The sequence below is a fragment of the Catharus ustulatus genome, chromosome 2 (assembly GCF_009819885.2).
Source record: "Catharus ustulatus isolate bCatUst1 chromosome 2, bCatUst1.pri.v2, whole genome shotgun sequence".
NCBI classification, from domain to species: domain Eukaryota; kingdom Metazoa; phylum Chordata; class Aves; order Passeriformes; family Turdidae; genus Catharus; species Catharus ustulatus.
Window position 1 is genome coordinate 99,891,063 of NC_046222.1, and position 20,370 is coordinate 99,911,432.

A 20,370-nucleotide genomic window follows, 5' to 3' on the forward strand; every position below is an offset into this window, starting at 1 on the left:
TCCCACATTTCCTAATGTCATGATGAAAGAGGATGCAAATGACTTGGCCAGTAATGATGCATGCATTTCCAGCTATACCCCCTTGCTCACAGATTCTCAAGAGCCACCTCAGTTTTGTTCTCCATTTGCCTGCAGTTGCTGCAGCAAATAGAATTTACTGAAGTAAATGCAGTTTATGAGGTGTTACAGAGAGGGTATTCTGCTAGATCAAGAAATCCATATTTCAATCCATGATGTTTATGTTGACCTGGGGTATCCTGAGTGTTAATGTAAATTGGCACCTCCTGGCAAATTTATTTGTTTGCTGTAGAGTAAGCAAAAAATATTTTAGCAATTATAAAGTTTTGAAAGAAGCAAATACACTATCTGAGCTCAGGATTTCCATACATCTTTTCTGCTTCATAGTACATGTTTTAGGAAATGGGGAAGTAAGACAATAGGATGAAAATAATATGCCAACTTAAATACCTGAATCATTACACTGAAAAGCTGTTCAAGGACAAAGAATTATCTCAGCCTGGTAGGATTTTTGATAATCAGAATGAATTGATACACTGATGAGTATGAAAGAGCGAGAGAAGCATCTTTATGATGTGTTAACATTATCTCCTGCTATTAAGAGATACCTACAGTAAATTTCATTTTGGGAACAATTCTGTGAGAAGGGAACACCTGTGCATTCCCTTTTGCCTCTACATGAGGCTCTTATCGATTTCCTACTGTTTAAAATGTTAAGGAAGTTTAAAAGGTTGCTTTTAGTTATTTATTTTTAATGTGATGTATTTGAGAGGTTTTGAAGGTTAGAGCTATTTTGTCAAGGAAGTTTAAATTTTTGCTGTCAGCATTGGAGATGCAAATTGGGCTGCAGCTTGTCCTTGCTGTTTTGTGTATTTGTCATTTCAGTTTGTGTTTTTCTCAATTGCAGGGCCCCCCAGGAGTAGCAGGCTTTCCAGGAAACCCAGGCCTTCCTGTACGTATGAAGTATTTATGTTTTTACAAGGAATATCAAACTTTTAGCTGTGACATGTGATCTGGATTATTCCTAATATCGCTAATTTCTTTACCTTCTCTTCATGTAGGGCATTCCTGGACAAGATGGCCCTCCTGGTCCACCTGGCATTCCAGGATGTAATGGCACAAAGGTGACATTTACTGATGTTTATAACAGCATCTCTGTGTTGGAATAAAAACATCCCTCAAGCTTATGTTCCCTAAACAAAACCAATTTCTCTGTTCCCCTTAGGGCGAAAGAGGTCCAGTAGGTCCCCCAGGTTTACCAGGACTGACTGGAAGTATAGTAAGTAGATTCTTTCCTACTTCATTCACATTTTAAAGGCTAACTCCTGAAATGCAAATAAACCTATAGGAAATGATATTTAGATGTATTATATACAACACTGAGGATCAATAACAACAAATATGTCTGTTTTTTTCACAGGGACCTCCAGGACCTCCTGGAATGAAGGTACATTTTACTCTAAGTATTTATATCTTGCTTCTATCAATAAGAATTTGTGTGATCTCTACACCATTTAAGACTAGCAGCAGTCTTTACTTAAGGTCTGAAAATTTGTATTGCCTCGTTTCTCTTTGCAGCCCCACTAAAGAAAGAGAGTGGGGTGAGCTCCCCACTAAATAACAATTGAACATATGTGTTGTTCCATGCAGGTCTTAAAAGAGTAAGTATTATATGGATTACAACAGACAAGAAGTAGTACATATCATTAATAATGTGTAAACACTGTGGTGGCCACCCAGTTGTGTATATGGATTTAGACAGGTTTTACGATTCAAAAATTTGGTTTTATATTGGCATTTTATTTATCTAAAAAGTTTCACATGGATAATGTTTGTGGAAGAAGGTCCTGTACCACACAATATGAGAATCATGCAACACATACTAGACAGTTTTCATAAAGAAAAAAAATCAGACTAACTGACTAGGTTTCTGAATGCATTTTGTGAACTGGAGAAGGAAGCATTGAATGGCATCTGAGAGCCTTTTGTCTTTAAAATGAACAGATATTATCTGTGTAAACTAAATATGTCTAAAAGTAATCTCAAATTTGTAGTGACATGACAACCCAAGTTATAAAAATGTCCATTTCTCTTACTGTCATGTGGAAAGAACTGACTCATTCTAGAAACCCTGAAGTACTCAGATGTTTCTTCTCTAGGCATGTACGCACAGGTACAGAACTGAAATAAAATCACTTACAGTATTATAACTTTGTACAAAACCACGGGAAAAAAGGGATTTTTATGCTCAAAAGAAGGGACAGTGATCCTCAAAAGAAAAGGATAGTGATCAGAATTCTTTTCTAAAGTAAGACTAAGTGTATTCTTTTCTTTAAGAAAAAGAGCACCATAAATGGCCTTTATGTCAAAATGAGGTGTAAGCATGAAGATCTCAAAGGGAGAGAGATTGTGAGGTTACCACTTCTCTCAGCAGCCAGCTCAGATGCTTCAGTTGTGTGGTGACACTGTAGCAGAGATAGATTTCATGGAAAAATCATTCCAGCTACCCATTACAATACAGGAAATGTGGTATGAAGATGGTTTTGGTACTGGAATCTCTTCAGGCAGCTTTAGAGTACATTTGGCAATTAAGGTCTTAACTTTTAATATCTCTATGATTCAGTTGAATTAAAAGAAATATGGTGATTTTTTTAAAGTCAACTTTCCTAATGATTCCAAAGTATGCATAGCTACAACTTTCCTCTCCTGGTGGGTTTGAATGTATTGGAATTCATGCTCATGACTTACTCTTTTTCTTTTCTTATTATAGGGAGATCCAGGTGAAGTGATTGGTCTTATATCTCCTGGTGTGCTAAAAGGTGAAAAAGGGTTTCCTGGCCAACCTGGACTGCCTGTAAGTCTAAATGATGTTTGAATAGCAGTGAGTTTCAATTAAAATTAAATCAGTATCATGAAAATACCGTATAAGTATCACTTTCTTACAATGCCATTTAAATTTTTCATAGGGTCCACCTGGAGCTTCAGGATTTCAGGGACCAATGGGGCCACAGGGTCCTCCAGGAGAGCAAGTAAGCTTCCTTTCATGGTGATTTGCACTTCACTTATAGATCTTTATTAAAGGAATGTTCTAGAAGGTGTGTGTAGCAGGTCTTGGTTGGGATTTGGGAAAGGTAGCGTGTGGTTCCAGGCTTCACGTTCAGCCTTCCAAAGTCTACCATGGCAGAAATTACTGGGCAGTGTGGGTTTTCAGTAGCAGCTGCTCCTGCAGTCCTCTTCTCTTCTGGCACTCTTGGAAGGTATTTTTGTGGGGGAGAGACTGTAACTGTTGGTCCTCCTTTCCTGTCTTCCCCAATTTAATTTATAGAAAATAAACTACAAACCGAGTATCCAGATCAAAATCCAAATGCTTGCTGAGGTTATTCTTATGGGTAGCAGCACTGAGTGTTACCGTGGAAGCACGTTATCATCTATCTGTTATTATAATAGTTAATGGGGTATCTCAGAGTTTCTTTGTTACTGTTTTTTTTTTATTCTAAGTTGTGAATTATGCGCAGCAAGAGCAAAATGAAATTACTGAGTTTAATGAAAAGATCTGCCTTTTTTTTCTGTTTTCATAGAATAAGGCATTATTCCAGTGTATTATTTAGTGTATTCTATACATGTGCATGCTAAAATGTATTGTTTTGTAGGGTCCCCCAGGGCCACCAGGACTTCCAGGCGAGAAGGTAAGACTCTTTAATACAAATGTTAAGTCAATTTGTTTATTTATTTTGCATACCAGATCCTCCAAACTCTGGAAACTAATGGTCCTAAAGGTGTGGGGTTTTTTTATACTTTGGGATCTATTTCTGTGTCTTAACGAACATCATAAAGAGAGATTTTTACTACTTTTTTTTTAAAATATTTGTCTAGCCCTGTTATCTCACTTGATCAAATCAGTAGTAATTACAGCATTCTATGATTATTTGAATTAATTTTAAAGTGTCAACATTTCATTAAAGTGTTGGGTAAAAGAGTATATTGGCAATAAAATTATCTGATGAGTTTCAATCTGTTTTTTACAAGTTGCTGTGACATAGGACTTAAAAAACAGCAGGGAAGTTAGGACATGATTATTTATTTTTTTCACACGTGCATTTAAAAGACATATTCTGTCTTTTATATTCTCCCTTAGCATTTGATGAGTACATAATACCTTCATATGTTTATTTATGTGCATGTATGCACTGCAGAAAAAAATTGACTAAGTGTGTGTAATTTACATTTACAGGGCTACATGGGCTTGGGCTTTCAGGGTCCCAAAGGTGAAAAGGTAGGTCTCTTGTAAGCTTCCAGAGAACAACTGTCAAAAATATTCTTGATATTTTTTTTTAAAGTAAAGAAAACTCTTGAAATCAATCAATGGAGAAAATCAACACTGTAATTTTTGGAAGACTTGAGTAAATCTGTAACTTACTAAATGAACAAAAGTCATGAGCAGCTACAGACTTTTTTAATGGTGATGTTATACCTGATATTAATTTAGGTCACCATCCTGTTTTCCAGCTGTGCCTGGAAAGCTACTTTAATTTGCGGTAGGGAGATCTGGAAACATTTATTCTGTATATTAGGACTCACCATGAGATTTTTTTTTTAAATCAATTTAGTTCTAAGGGATGAGATTTAGTGTGCTGTTCAGAATGATTGGAGTTAATTGTTGTAGGACTCTAGGACCTGTCTGCCTTATTTTGGTTTACTAATACACACATTTGAAGCAGATCTTTCAGTTGTCTCCCCTTTTATTGTGTTTTGACACAACCAGGAGGTTTCAGAGCACACAGAGTGGTTTACTTTTGAATGAATCTAAGCCAGCAGATGTGCTCCAGGATCCCATTTATTCTCTTAATCAGCATCAAATGGGAGGTAATACATGTCAGCTTTAATCTGTTACCTCTCACACTGAGAGGTCTAGGCTAAAGTGCCTTATGTTGTGTTTCTGGGAGCCAAGAACTGCATGAATTCAAGGGCTATTCAGTAAATTCATAATGTGTCTGAGCACTTCTCCAGAATCTTTTCATGAGTGTCATTGACAGAGAGCTTTTAGGGTATAAGTAAATTACATTAATTAAGTAGTTGGTTTTTTTAGACCATCACCTTATTAATAAATTTCGAGTCAATATTCCTAATGGATAGAATTTTTTGCAACATGACATGTTGAAATCAATTTGTTATCATGAAATTTACTGAAAAATGTTGGAGAAGATGACATAGAAGTGTGTGGAGATTTCCTGGACTCCTCAGATTTGTCTTTAGCAAAAGATAAATGATATTGCTGTCATTACTGCTTGACAGAAATTTATGGAGTCTTTTCAGAGATATTTTACTGTTAAAGATAGAGCTTTTGCACTGTACAAGGAGGTGAGGCTCTGACCCTGCAATGGACACATGTATGCTAAAAAGTCATCCACAGGTATCATAAGTTGGCCTTTATGGACCTCTATAAAGATTTTGGAGCCCTGTAAACTTTGGATAACATTTTCCTTTAGCTGTTGACTTTCTGTACCTGACCTCTTTCCTCATAATTTGCTTCCTCCTGAAGGAGGCACTATAAAACTTTGGTACTATTGTTGTTTCACCTTAGCAGTAGACTCAGAGGTCTTTCCTCAGGGTGGTCTCTGTAGGTAACTGGTTACACAGTAGAGACTTCTGTAACCCTTTGTCTCACTGATTTTGCTGAAAAAAGTGTTTTTTAAAAACCCATGTAACTATACTTTTAAAAGCAAGTAGTAGTTCTCTTTAATGTTACTGGTCTTAGCCATATTTGATCTCAGTATAATGTATAATTCTGTTTTCAATGGGCAATTCTGGATTTGCTTTTGACAGGGTGAACAAGGGGTAAGAGGCCCTCCAGGACCCCCAGGACCAGCACCTCATATGAAAGAAAAAGGGAGTGAAATCATAAAGGGAGAAAAGGTGAGATGTTAAATGATTGAACTTTTTGTAACTTTCATTAAAGCAGAATCAATAGAAATTAGCAAATAAATGTGAAACAGGAAAAAGAAAATACAAAGTCACCAAGAGCAAATTTTCAAAAATTTCTACCTGTTTTATTTCATGGATGAATTTTATTTTTCATTTAAGAAGTCCCTCTAAAAATATGTGATAGATCAATAACTATGTAAATAAGTAAGCAGCAGATGATTTTCCAAGGAAGGAGAATTGATAAGGACAGGATATTGTAAAATTATTCTGAAAGTTTAAGTAGCATATACTCAACTTTTCATGTACACATTTGTGAAATCTTAGTGCAAATGAATTTTTCAATTACTGAATTAAGCAGATGAAACAATATATACTAGTAAAATAAACTAACTTAATGGATTCACATTTGACTTTTGTCTAAAATCTAGCACATCATACTGTTGGCATAGTTCTTGAAATGGAGAATAGGATTAAATGTGCTTTTGCTGAAATGAGGAATTATTTAAAACCTAGATGAATAATGGTTAAGTTTTTGTTTACTAATTTACATTTTTTAATAATTTCATTAGGGTGATCCAGGTGAAAAGGGCGAACCGGGATTCCCGGTGAGTATTAAGTTACTTTTTTATGACTAAAAAATTGTAAAGACTCTGATAATGGCACTGAATATCTTTATACCTATTAGATAAAAGGAAATTTACTTTGTAATTTGGCAGTATTTTTAATCTGGTGAATACTTATTTTCTAGGGAGTGCCAGGTTCAGGTTTAAAAGGTGACAAGGGTGAACCTGGGAAACCTGGTCCACGTGTAAGTATACTCAATTTTATCAATTCCATAATTGCCGTTATTGTATTGTTTCCATTAGCTAATTAAACATTGTAACCATTAGTTAAACAGCAAATTTTTTATATTTTAAAGCAAGTGTTGCTGTAAGACAGGTGTACAGTCAAGGTAATAGTAATGTGCAGTAATGTTAGTATGTAACAGTTCAGATAATTAGCAGTAGCTTGCTGAAGGTGAAGGCAAAACTCCCATTAATCCAATTTGAAAAAAAAATTAAATCATTCCAGAATGGAAGAAAAAAAGCAGAGAAAAAAAATCACTTTGAACAACTGACTTCAGCTAAAGGGAACATGTTGAATTTTTTTAAAATACTCTCACATGCAATCGACAACATCAGCCTGCTTAGCCTGGAGGTACAGTTTGGTATAAAGACAAAGAATGGAGCAAAATATTTAGGTGGCTGAAATCCTTTTGCTTGCTCAGCCTTTCATAGCTCAGCAGGTAGCAAAACTGGACTTTTTTCTACATCCAAATTTATCTAAAGTATTCTAAGTACAGTAATTTCACAATTATAAGCTGTACCATTTTGACTAAAATTTTTGGTCCGAACCCGGAAGTGCAGCTTATACTCTGGAGCGGCCAATATATGGACAAAGTTCAGAAATTTGCCAACCCAGAAGTGCGAGCCCGCAGCGGCCCCGAGCCAAGTGGTGCCCATCCAGCCCTGAGCCGAGCCAGCAAACCCCGCAATCCCACGATTCTGTTACTAATTGGCAATTTTGTGAAAGTTGCACGCGGATCCTCACTGCGAACAAAAGTGCGCCTTATAATCCGGTGAGGCTTATATATGGACAAAGAACAAAACGTTGCCAACACCCAGATGTGCGGCTTATAATCAGGTGCGGCTTATAATCGTGAAAGTTTTTCAAGATGTGGGTCTTCATAAACTGTTAGGCCCAGCATATCTACAGGCCTTTGATTTTACTTCATTCTGAAAAAGAGAATATCTCCCTTTCTACTATGCTTCAAAGTGAGATGTTCTATTAACTTTTCAGTAAAGTTATGTGGTGGGATTATCTTTTCTATCATATATGTATTTTTACTCTTACAGTAAATGAGGGCTTGAAGCCGGAGGAATGGAGATATGTTGGCTTAGAACATTTTGAGGAAACCAGAACATATGAATTTATCAAAAGTATCATTTTCAGTTTCTGCAGAGTTCCTTGAACAAAGGTTTCTAAGATATTTTATATGTAATTGTTCAGGAAATCATAGCTATCTCTGAAATTAAGCTACGCCTTGAAAGGTGAACAAATGTTACAATCTGATATTCTGGTCTGATGAAAGTAAACCATCTGATTAATTCTGATCACAGTGTATATTTGAAGACTCCATTGACTTTGCAGATCATAGTTTCAACAAATCATTAAAAATTACTTGTAACCCTTCATTATAAGAGACCATAGCTGCACACCTCCATGGTGGTGGTTCATGTTTGTTTTATCATTTTTATCCTTCAATTGCCTTGTTTAAGACAAAATTTTTTGACCTAAACTGATGGGATTATTTTTTAGACTGATTTACATGCACTTTGTGTATTAAGTATTTACATTCCCTTGGGTTTATGGAACAAATTCATGTTGCTTACGCTACATATGAAATCTAAGCACTGGGACACCAAATGGAAGCCAGCCTCCAATGAATCAGGCTACAAGCTGATGTCCCTGTTCTTTTATGGTGCAGTGGAAGAGGAAGAGAAAATGCTGAAAAGTAGGTTTGTCCATCTAGATCATTTGTCACATATCTGTTGACTACTTCAAGGGACTCTTATCCTCTCTGTAGGTTAACAACAGTGGTCTAATAGTTGTAATTTTACTCTGAAGGGGGCAATTTTTACTTCTAGTATATCACCTGCCTTATGATTTTAATTTCAGTGTGAGGGAAGTGGATTTACCACTACATTACCATGCAGTCTGAAACACAGCCACTCTCCAAGCCTTCTGCTGAAACTGAACCACTGCATATCTATGCATAAATGTCTTGTGAAGTTGAAGAGTATTTACAAAGAAAGGGATTGTTGTGAAGGAGAAAGATGGATCTGCTTCCAGTTTCCCGTGCTGTAGATATAGTTTGTCTTGAAGACTCTGTGACAGGGAAATCTATGTTATTTCTGAATCTGGGAATGGATTTGCAGGATTTTATTTAATTTGACATCTTGGAGGGTGTTGGGTAATAAAGCCCTAGGTATAGTCACCATTTGTACCCTCTCCTGTGTTAGCTGCATTAGCACACTTTGATTATTGCACTGCAATAGTGATAATTTTGTTCTAGTATTCCACCCATTGTGTTTAGAAATTGCATGTATGTGGTTGTCTGTTAAAGCAAAGTGGAACTTTGTATTTTACAGGGAAAGCCTGGAAAAGATGGTGAACCAGGACTGAAAGGAGAACGTGTATGTATTTCACTCAATTTCCAGTACTGTTTCTTACATTCAAAGCAAAGAATTGTCTGTATATCATAGATAATTTACATTTTCTAGCCTTCTGAATTGTTTATTTGAAGTTGTTACTTTCAGTAAATTTGTGACTTTTAAAATTTTTAAACTTTGCTGCTGCCACAGCTAAGATCCACCTATATTTGTCTCCTCTGGTGTCACTGTCTTATACACACAGGGTTATCCTGGAGGGTTTGGGGTTCCAGGACCACCTGGGGAGCCTGGCACAAAGGTGAGTAGCAGCTTTGGCTTCCCTTCACACATAATGAGTTAATAGCTTTTGTGCTGTGTTCACTGATTGCATTAAAGCAATCAGTGCACATAAAGCAATATTAATTGAATGTTGCTAAGCTGTATGTCATCATTCAGAGACTAGGAGAAGTCAGATGAAGGCAGTGTAGGTATCCCCAGTTGAGATCTCTTATCTGTGTTGATTAGTGCAGGCTTTATTTTCACAAGCTCTTTGTCCAGCCAGCATAGGTAAAAGTGTACTTCCCTAAAATCTACAGTTTCTCTTCAAATAGTGCAAACCAGTACAGGCTTGCAAGCTAATTACTGCTGCTGGTTATTATAGCATTCCAGGTACTTACCATGTGGATGTTGTTTTGAGTCTTATCAAAGTGTTCATTTGTTGAGGAACTCTGATTTTGTTGGCAAAAACATCTGATCTGGATTTAAAACGTAAATTCTGTTTTGATTTAGGGTGACAAAGGGGAGCGAGGTTATCCAGGACCTCCAGGAAGAGTAAGTAAAATAAATTTGTATTTAATTTTAAATTTAAAATGAAATTAAATTTTTTGAAAGTTGAAGTCCTCAAACAATGAGGAAAAAAAAGAGATACTATGTATATCTGATCTTGTTCTCTTCAGTCATGTCCATATTTTTCCTTAATGGAAACAAAAGTTGGGTGCAGTTCTTTAAAGCATGTTTGAAATTTGGGGAAAAAAAACTCTCAAAGGATATGCATTTCAAGTCTTTTGGTCTGTGAGTATTTATAAGCATTGCTAATCACTACACAGTATTTAAAAGACAGTTCAAAGAGTAAATCTGCCAGTTTCACAGTTGTGGTTTAACCCCAGCTGGGAACTAAGCACCAGACAGCCACTCACTCACTGACTGTCCCTCTCAACATGGGATGGGAAGGAGCATTGGAAAAAGGTGAAATTAATAAGAACAAGTTATTATTAAAAACAAAGTTAGTAGTAGCAGCAGTGTAGTAATAATAATGAAGAAAAGGGAGATAACAAGAAGAGAGAGGAATAAAACCTGGGGAAGACAAATGATGCCCAGTGCAATTGCTCACCACTTGCTGACTGATGTCCAGTGAGTCCCTGAGCAGAAATTGGCCCTTACACACAAGAAGAAACAAGGGGAGGAATTTATAATTTTTTAAACACTTCAAATAAAAAATTGAGTTAGCCAGGAACAAATAGATGATTGGTGGCACTGCTTCCCAATAATGGGAATAAATTCCCAACATCTGCTGATTTGTTTGGAAAATTGTACGTACTTCCTGAATATTGTATTGTAAATATTAGCATCCTTTATATTGAGCTCAGATCAATGTTAGCAAAAACTAGCAGGACATAATATTTTAAAATAAAAGGTAATGCAAACCTAATGGATCGGTGCTTAGACCATGTTAAAGTTTTCTGGCATCATTCTTTTTCAGGAAGACGCTGTAAAAGCTCTCCACTTAGTCCTATGATTGATTTGAAGGCATTTGGGTAGAATAGAAAATATTTATTTTCTCTGGTAATTCCTCAGCAGCTACAAGCCTCTCACTTGCTGAAATTACAAGTATAATCAAAACTGCAGAAAATTGTCAATAAAACTAAAATGGCCTCTGTACTATCAGATGAAGATTGGGGAGATATGATGGCTCAGTTGTATGTTTCTAGTCTTTGTCCTGTGATTTAGATGATAGATGCTGGACCAATAGATACCTTTGGTGAAAAAGGAGATCCTGGAGTTTCAGGTTTGCCTGGACTGAAAGGTCAAAAAGGTGAAAAAGGTATGTATTTTGTCTTGTGTTTTTAATTGAGTTATACTTTTAGTTTTCTCGCTAAAGGAAATTAAAATTTCCTTTAATTAAAATTTCTGTGCTCAGGACCTTTATATGACTGTGTGATGTTCCAGTTATTTAATTGTTTTCAGGTTATTATATTTTGTAGTAGCTTGTAGGACATTTCTGGTTCTCAATATAACTTTCAGTTATAGATGAAAAATGATAAACTGGGATCAGTTTTTATGGTGGTTAAATAATTCAGTGAGATTATCTAAGAAGTATGGAAATCAACATGAACGTAAGGAGGGTAATTAATGCAGAGAATCTTGAGACTCTTTCGTATAAGTCAGTAGCTAGTTTTTTATCCTAAGATCGGCTTGCATATTTAAAAAAAATCTTCAGTAAATAGAGAAAATCAAGCATTTCCCTTGCCATTTTCCCCTTACAGACCATAGACAATTCAAGAAAAATCGCTGGGGAAGTTGGTACACAGCAGGACATTTTCTCTGAATGCATTTCTTGAAGATATATATCGATTATTTAACTTCAAATTTGATTCAGAATATGCATGAATGTGAATTTCAGTTATATCTCCTAAAAGCTCACTTTCACTGGCATTGCAGAATTCATTGTCTAATTGAAACATTCTCTTTCTAAAGGATTCCCTGGTGCACAAGGAATCCCAGGACCTCCAGGTATGAAATTATGAGTACTGTTTTTTTCACATTTGTTGTGTGTTCTTGGTGAGCAGCCCTGAGGGATATTCTCCTTAGCTCCTTTCAGTTACTGCCTGACTTTCTGAACACCCAAGCGCTGACCTCTCCAGAGGTCCAGTCATCCCTGCAGACCCTTCCTCTAGATTGCTTTCCTCATGTCTCTGATGTGATCCAGCCTTGTTCCTTCTGTTCTGCTCTGATAATGTTCTGCTGAAATTGAGAATGTAGTACACAGTCCATCAGAGACAGCCCAGAGAGTGTGACTGCATCGGGCAAGAAGAGCTGTTAAATGTGAATGTCTGAGTGTGTGCACCTATACCTGGTGTGTATGCTCATATGTAGATCTTTGTCTTGCTCTCACTTCAGCTCTGTATGTGTCTGTACAATAAAACAAGGTTTGTAGGAAGAAATAATACTCAATCAAAGTAATTCCTGAAGGCTTCCTGCTTTTTTGGCTATGTCACTTGGTCTAATAAAAATTATTTTGTTTGCCTACCAAATGTTGCCTTTTTCAGAGCCTTACCCTCTTCACATCCATGGTAACACTGCTTTTGCATATATAAGTACATGTATATGTGTTTGACCTACACTGTGATATTTGCTTTTTAAAAATTAGGCAAATCATTTGTGGAGGCCCAACACTTGCCACATCCTGCAGTGATACCACCATTACCTTCCTGATACTACCATTACCTTCCTCGCTTTTCTTTTCTATCTTGGCAGTGAGCTAAGTATGAAATTAATGTCAGCCAGGGTCAGATAGTTTCCAGGAAATTTTGCACAGGTTGGGAAGAAGATGCTATATACCACAGGCTGTAATGATAGCTCTTAGTCTGTAATTACCCTACAGAAACTGAGCTTTGTGTGATTTCCGTATCTTCCTGCAATGTTGCAGATGACTCAAAATGTTTTAGTGGTCAAGTGTAGTGATAAGTTGTGAACTGAAAGAAGTAATTAAAATATGAAGACTGTACAAATAACTAAAAGGAGATCTTAAGTAGGGTTTTTGGTAGTTGTTTAACTGCCTCTCTTTATTGGCTGTTTTTCACTTAATATTCTTAGAAGCCATTTTGGTTTTAGCATTCCTTACATCTGCTAACATTGTTGAGTATTTATTTATTGGAGTTACCAGACTTGCCTTCCCTTTCTAGGTGTGTTTTAGATTTGGTTGGTTATGAGGTAAGGAAGTGTGTAATACTTTCTAGATGGAACAGCTAAGTTAGTTCCAGTGTTGCCTTTGTTCACTACCCAGCAAAAGGGTGTCCAACTAAATCTCAGAAAAGCACTAGATACAGATGAGGTGTGTTTGTCTAGGGACCCAACAGAAGTGAGTTTCTCTCAGCTGTAGTGAGTATATAAACTCAGTTTTGTATAAATCACCAATAATTAAAATACAGTCCCTTTTTTCTTTTGCACTAACATTTCTCCACTTCTCTCTAAAACCCTGTGAAAGTCAATGTGTTGATAAGGTTGCTGTCTTTTCACTTGTCATTTTTACATGTATGTTTTATTCTGTCCAAAGGTCGGCCAGTTCCAGACAGGGTAGGATCACCTGGTGTCCCTGGGGAGAGAGGTGAAAAAGGTGAAAAGGGTTCTCCAGGATTGCCTTCACCTGGAATGCCTGGAAGAGACGGTAGCCCCGGCCTCCCTGGGTTGCCTGGCCTACCAGGACCTCCAGGAGTAGCAGGTGGGTAAAGCCCATGGTTGCTTTTCACATTGAAGACTCATAATGCACATTAAAAAAAGAAAGAGACAATGTTATAAAAGCTATTGTCAGGATGCATCTGTGTCATGGAAGAAACATATCTGAGCTGCTGATGAACCAAGTAAAAGCTGTTGCACAGTGCAGGAAAGGACAAGGATTCTAAAGAAATACTTTTTAAATTTCTACAAAATTCATTGTAAATTGTTAGAATATAACCAAATGATTGATCTTAACTCACATTAATTTGTTCTGTCTCCTATTGTGCCAATGTAGTGATATTTGTATATTTTCAATTTAAAAAATAGCAGATACTAATACTGTTCTTAGCGTAAAAGACAGCTGTTCAGTGTTACAATTTACACGTCTGCAGTACCAGTCTATGTAACAGATTGAACTGGTGTGAGAACTGCAGTGTGAGTTTGCTAGAAGTTTTTATTTTAAAGTTAGATTATCTTAGAGAGGAATGGGGTCATAGAAAGGTTTGAGCTGGAAGAAACCTTAAAGATAATTTGTTTCCACCCCCCTGACACAGACAAGGATGCCACCTACTAGATCAGGGTAAAAACCTGCTTTGTAGAGTAATGAAAATGCCAGTAATGATGTGACAAGTATATAATAACATCAGTAGTAATAATGACAGCATTACACACATTTTATTCGATTGTGATAAAGGAATTTTAAAGAGAAAAATTATTTTGATCTGCAATGAAGGAGTAACCAGTACATGTGGAAGTGGTCCATGCTAAATAGTTCCTTACAACTAATGTTTTAATTGATGGAAAACCTTTGCCATAGGTGATACTGATATTGTAAGTTAAATTTTCATTTCAACATTAGGAGTGATACTCCTATTACAATAGTTAAGGTACTTTAACTCTATTGGAAGAAACATTATTCTCTATGGAATTCTTAAACCAAAGATACTTTGTTCAAAAACAGTTGAAGACTCCTGGTTGTTACTTTGTTTGCCAGTGAAGTGGTACAAAATCCAACATGTAAAATATGGAATTAAATGGCTAAATCTTACATTTTCCTAAAAATAAGAGCAACTCCTATTTTTCATAAAAATTATTGTTGCTTAATTCTGCTCCTTCCCCAGATACTTCTTTAGCCTTCTTCAAATACATACTGGGAAGCAATTCTTTTTCATTTAACTTGTTTTCCAAACTTCACGTTAGCATTTTGTCTACTGACTTTGGCCAAAATGATGTCATATTATATTGGGTCAGATCCTGCATCTATCATCAAACAGAACGAGCATTATTTATATTCTTATATCAAGCCTGATAAATGTTCTCATTTTTTTTTCCTATTTCAGATCCTAACATATGAAGTTTGCAGTTTTCAGGAAGCTTGATCAGTGTGAAAAAGTTAAATAGATGTTGACAAGCTGCTCTTACCTAGAAACTTTCCTAAAATGTTGAAAAGAGAAGTCAGAGTACAAAAAAACTTTCTTAATGAATTTCTTCAGAACATCAATACTCCCCATTCTCTTCAGGGTTAAAACATCAGTTTTTCACCTGTGATACTTTTCCAAGCTAAAACTTAAAATCAAAATAGATTTTATGTTGAAATTGCTTGTAACCTTATTATGGCAGAGCCTGTCTTTTCTCTGTAATTCCCTGGGTTTCTTAAGCAGTGTGTATGGAACAACAGTTCAGAATCCCAGTTAAATTTTTCCAAGTAAATCAAGTAAAGGAGTAAAATGCTATCCTGACTTACCACTTTTCATAGGTAACATTTCAGGCATGATATAAATGCAACCCTATAATGGAAACTTGCACTTGTCAAAACAATATTCTTTATTGCAATTTCTTTTCAGATGGAATTGATCAGTGCCAGCAGGGAGAACCTGGTGCACCAGGTAGTCCTGGACTTCCAGGAAGAGATGGATTTCCAGGAGAGATGGGAGAGAAAGGTAATAATATTTTAAAGTGATTGTTTTCTAATGCTTAGTAGCCTGGAGCTTGGGTATGAGCACATTAGGCTGGGTCTAGAGAAAGTGTACTTAAAGTTAGTTAAATAGTTCATGGACAGGGAAGATGTTTCTTGACTCTCTTGGTGGGTAGAGAAGGATATTGTGTGCTGAATTGTGTGATGTGAACTTCTCTTGGCCTGCTCATTGCTGGGAGGTGGTAAAGGATGGCCCAGGGCTGCAGGAAGAGCAGAAAGGATTGGCTATAGCCCTGTGCAGTGTGTAAACTGAGCTGTTCAAACCATTTCAGGGTGTGAATTCTGAGATGCAGATTTAGAGACGGGCAGATGAGTTCAGAATTAAAATTTGTGAATCATTGCCATGAGTATAATTGAAGATAAATTTTGAACACCTATAAACAACCTTAGGTTGGACATTATGAAGAAGTTCTTCACAGAAAAGGTGATTGGGCATTGAATGGGCTGCCCAGGGAGATGATGGAGTCACCATCCCTGGAGGTGTTTAAGAAAAGAGAAGTAGCAATTTATTTAAATACTAAATTGGCATTTGCCCTGAATCCACCTGCTTGCAGTTGTCTTGAATCTTTTTGTTGTTATTCATGTGCTTTGTTTTCTTTTTTCAGGTGACAAAGGGGAGGCCTGTGCTTTGTGTGATAAAGTAGGACCTCCTGGACTTCCAGGACCACAAGGGCCACCAGGACCTGCAGGTAAAACTCCTTAATTACCCAAGAATGAGCTATGTAGGCTAAATTCTAATTCTAAAAAATGCAACATATACAATAAAACTAATTACATTTTATCCCACTAATCAAATTGTTTGTGAAACTAAAGAAAGGAAGGAGGCATATTCCTATTTTTGACCTGATTCTGAATTTCCAGTACAGTCAACCAGAATAACCATGGAAGCAGAAACTGGCCACAATGGGTCTTTGCCAATTGTGGCCCAAATATTTTCACATTGAGAAATAATGTGGGAACTGTTTGCTACATGCCCAAGCTTGACAGTGACCCATACATTTCTTTCCAATTGCAGCACTAAATTCTATGGCCCAAAAATAACTTTTTTTGCTGCCATATAAGAGCAGTGCCACATGCCAAAAGTTATATTATACCTAATGTTTGTTCTAGTGCTGTTCAGAAAAGTGAATGTGGTTTAGTTAGCTTTAGTTCTGCATTGATTACATGAATTAGTAAATTCATTCTTAAGTCAAATGAATCATCAACTTCCAAGTTTATGAATGCAGGCATGCAACACTAGTGCATGAATCAAGACAGCTTCACTGGCTTTAGCAGCATTATCCTGGTATTACTGGGAATGGAATGGGACACTTTAGTAGGGATCACGAAGAATTTACATACAAGCATGTAATAAATTAAGCCATATTTTGTCTCTCTGAAAAGGTTTTCCAGGACAAGCAGGTTTCAAGGGTGACAGAGGCTTACCTGGACTTGATGGCCTTCCAGGAGTGCCTGTAAGTAATGCCTTACCAAATACTGATGTCCTGCTAGGCATGTGATCAAAAAACATGTGATGATCAGTGTATCAGTGTGGTTGTGTAACAGCTCTGTTGAAACAAAAAACAAACACCAAACAGTGCACTAATATGATAAAATTAGGGTTAACTATGCCTAATAAAATGAAGTAGGAAGAAGTGGGTTTGAACTGTAAGAGCTAAAAAAGAGCTGTCAGATATTGGTTATACTTCTGATTGTATCCATCATCAGACCTCAGTGGGACACATGACCTGTGCCTGAGCAAGCTAAGCAGTGGAGCTGGGTAAAGAGTAGGATTTCTCAGGAAACAGATGCAGGTATTCCCTGACCTTCTCATGAATTGTTCCAATAACACTTTGCTGCTGAGTACAAATATACTGAGAGACAGTGCCATCTAGTGTAGTGTAGGCAATCTCATGTGAGCATGCAGCACACTGTGTCAGTTCCTGAAATTTGAATCATAGAATAAGAGAAAATGCTGAGTTGGAAGGGGCTCATCAGGATCACTGTGTCCAACTCTGGTCCTGTGAAAAACATCCCAAACATGACACCATCTGTCTGAGAGAGTTGTCCAAATGCTTCTCTGGGGAGCCTGTTCCAGTGCCCAACCACTGGCAATGTAACTTCTTAGTGACATTCCTGTGCACTGGCTTTGTCACACACTGGGGTTATGCGAGCTCCCTCTGTCACCAGTGGTGAGAGAGGTACATCCAGAAGTAAAAAAACCAAACCAATTGTATTAATTAATTACTCAAGGAAACTATTTATCTCCCTGGAGTATAAATAAAGCCTTGTTGCCTGAATTCAGCCAATGAAAGTTGACTAGGATGAATTCTTTATCTATCATCACCACAATAAATTGCATTTCGGTGACTGAATGTACTATAATATCAATGTGATCCATGAAAGAAACAGTGGGAAAGAAATGAAAGACATTCCAATGTATTTAAACTTTTTTGTTGTCTGGCATTTGTTCTTGGCACCTGTTTTGCCACACCTTTATATTTTACTTTTATTGCCTCATAAGTGCTATTCATGTCTTTAATCAGACATGAATTGGGATTGGCTGCTGTTCTGAATGCTTTTAAGCTTGTTTTGCTCCACAAAGTTCAGCCAGGTGGTGATCCAGCATATAATTTAACTTGGAAAAACTACATAGAGGCCAGCCTTGCAAGCTGACATTGTGTACAGCTGTGCCAGAACATCAGAGTCTGATTCAGAACACTCCAAGGCTAATGGAAAGATTGCCATTGACCATGATCTGGTTCAGGTTGAAGTGGAGGGCACACATGAGCTGTACGTAGTTGACATTGCCATGAAGTTTGTGTTTTACTACAGTAATGAATCACTCTGAGTCACTAGAAATTATAGAGATTTCCCATAAGAAATATTCATTCAAGTCCTAGAAAATATGTAGGGGAAAAATTGAAATTCTGGAAATCATGTAGGTATACCAAGAAAGATACAGTAATTTCATGAATACAAGCCACATCATTTGGACCAAAATTTTGGTGGAAACCCGAAAGAGTGGCTAATACGCCGGGGCGGCTAATTTATTAACAAAAATGTGATATCTGCCCTTACCTGATACCGTACCGGTCCTGTCCCGAGCAAAATGGTTTGAAATCCATGGTTTCCTGGTGTTCTGACGATGAACCAATCAGAGAACAGCTTATTGCCTGCCTGTGGATGACGGTTTTACTGAGGGGCGGGGGGTGTTATCGGGGTGAGTTCCTTCGGCGCGTTCTCTCGGCGCGTTCTCGTCTCGGCGCATTCTTCCGTCGGCGAGTTCTTCCCTCGGCATGGCTGCGGAGAAGAGACTAGCGTACGACACTGAGTTTAAATTGAAAGAAATTGACTATGCAAAAGAACATGGGAATAGACCTGCAGCTAGAGAATTCAGCATTAATGAATGCATGGTACGCAGATGGAGACAGCAGGAAGAAGAACTTCGTCTTACAAGACAAAGAAAAGTTTCCATGGCCGTAAAGCAAGATGGCCAGGGCTGGAAGACAGACTTAACCACTGGATTTCTGAGCAAAGGGCAGCTGGCTGAAGCTTATCAACTGTTGCCATTTGGATACAAGCCAAAGCAATTGCAAATCAATTGCATATAGAAGAATTTAAAGCAGGAGCATCTTGGTGCTTCCGTTTCATGAAGCGACGGCAGCTCTCCATTCGTACAAGGACCACAGTGTGTCAGCAGTTGCCGACGGACTACAAGGAAAAGTTAGCTGCCTTCCGGAGTTACTGCAAAAACAAGATCTCTGAAAAAAATATACAACCACATTGTATAATCAACATGGACGAAGTCCCCCTCACATTCAATATGCCGCTGACGAGGACCGTGGAGCACACCGGAACACTGATGGTACCGATAAGAACCACAGGGAACAAAAAGACATCATTTACAGTCGTCCTCGGTGTTTCATCAGATGGGCAGAAATTACGCCCCATGGTGATTTTTAAAAGAAAAACCCTCCCTAAAGACAAATTTCCAAATGGAATAAAGGTTGCCGTTAATCCAAAAGGCTGGATGGATGAAGAGGTAATGTGGACTTGGCTAATGGAAGTCTGTGCTGGCACACGGGATAGGTTCTTTAATCAGTTGCCGGGACTGCTAATTTTTGATTCCATGCGTGCCCACAAAACCAAAAGCATGAAAGACAGTGTGAAAAAGATGAAGTCGGAGCTTGCTGTAATACCGGGTGGTTTGACCAAAGAAGTGCAGCCTCTGGACATAGGTATTATTCGTTCTTTCAAGGCTAAAGTGCGATTGCTGTGGGAAACCTGGATGGTGGAAGGCGAGCATTCCTACACCAACACCGGGAGGCTGCACAGAGCAAGTTACGCTACAGTCTGCCAGTGGATACTGGATGCCTGGGGTAAAGTAACTACCACAGCTAATGGTTCGCCAAAGCTGACATCATTCCTGGACTGACCAGCAACGCCATCGAGAGTACTGAAAGTGATAACTCTGACTGTGAAGATACGGGCAATACTGGTTCGGGTTTGCTGGATGCCCCCATAGCCCAACTGCTGATTTCCGATATGGAGGACAAAGAGTTCGAAGGTTTCATGGAAGATGAAGCAGCTGATGAAGTGGCTGATGAATGAAAAATGAAGCTGTTTAAAAGTTTAATAAAAGTGTGTGATATTTCTCTGTATTTTTAAAGTGTTTTCAGTCTTAAGCGGCTGTGCGGCTGGTCGTCCTTGTGCGGCTGCGTGGCTGGCTGGGCTCACGCGGAGGAGGGGGGGGCTGAGCTCACACAGGGGGGGCGCTGAGCTCACACG

At 37.7% G+C, this 20,370-nt stretch overlaps 1 protein-coding gene across 2 annotated transcripts in view; it reads left to right on the top strand.

The window, feature by feature from the left end:
* Window positions 1–20,370, top strand: part of COL4A1 (collagen type IV alpha 1 chain) — a 121,282-nt gene that overhangs the window by 66,686 nt on the left and 34,226 nt on the right. For both annotated transcript variants that reach the window (XM_033086225.1, XM_042779076.1), the window contains exons 5-24: window positions 926–970; window positions 1,080–1,142; window positions 1,244–1,297; window positions 1,439–1,465; window positions 2,789–2,872; window positions 2,985–3,047; window positions 3,669–3,704; window positions 4,250–4,291; window positions 5,842–5,931; window positions 6,510–6,545; window positions 6,689–6,748; window positions 9,132–9,176; window positions 9,397–9,450; window positions 9,921–9,962; window positions 11,139–11,232; window positions 11,886–11,921; window positions 13,465–13,629; window positions 15,470–15,565; window positions 16,206–16,289; window positions 16,984–17,054. In XM_033086225.1, the coding sequence (XP_032942116.1) occupies window positions 926–970; window positions 1,080–1,142; window positions 1,244–1,297; window positions 1,439–1,465; window positions 2,789–2,872; window positions 2,985–3,047; window positions 3,669–3,704; window positions 4,250–4,291; window positions 5,842–5,931; window positions 6,510–6,545; window positions 6,689–6,748; window positions 9,132–9,176; window positions 9,397–9,450; window positions 9,921–9,962; window positions 11,139–11,232; window positions 11,886–11,921; window positions 13,465–13,629; window positions 15,470–15,565; window positions 16,206–16,289; window positions 16,984–17,054 (1,287 nt within the window). The remainder of the gene's footprint in view (window positions 1–925; window positions 971–1,079; window positions 1,143–1,243; window positions 1,298–1,438; window positions 1,466–2,788; window positions 2,873–2,984; window positions 3,048–3,668; window positions 3,705–4,249; window positions 4,292–5,841; window positions 5,932–6,509; window positions 6,546–6,688; window positions 6,749–9,131; window positions 9,177–9,396; window positions 9,451–9,920; window positions 9,963–11,138; window positions 11,233–11,885; window positions 11,922–13,464; window positions 13,630–15,469; window positions 15,566–16,205; window positions 16,290–16,983; window positions 17,055–20,370) is intronic.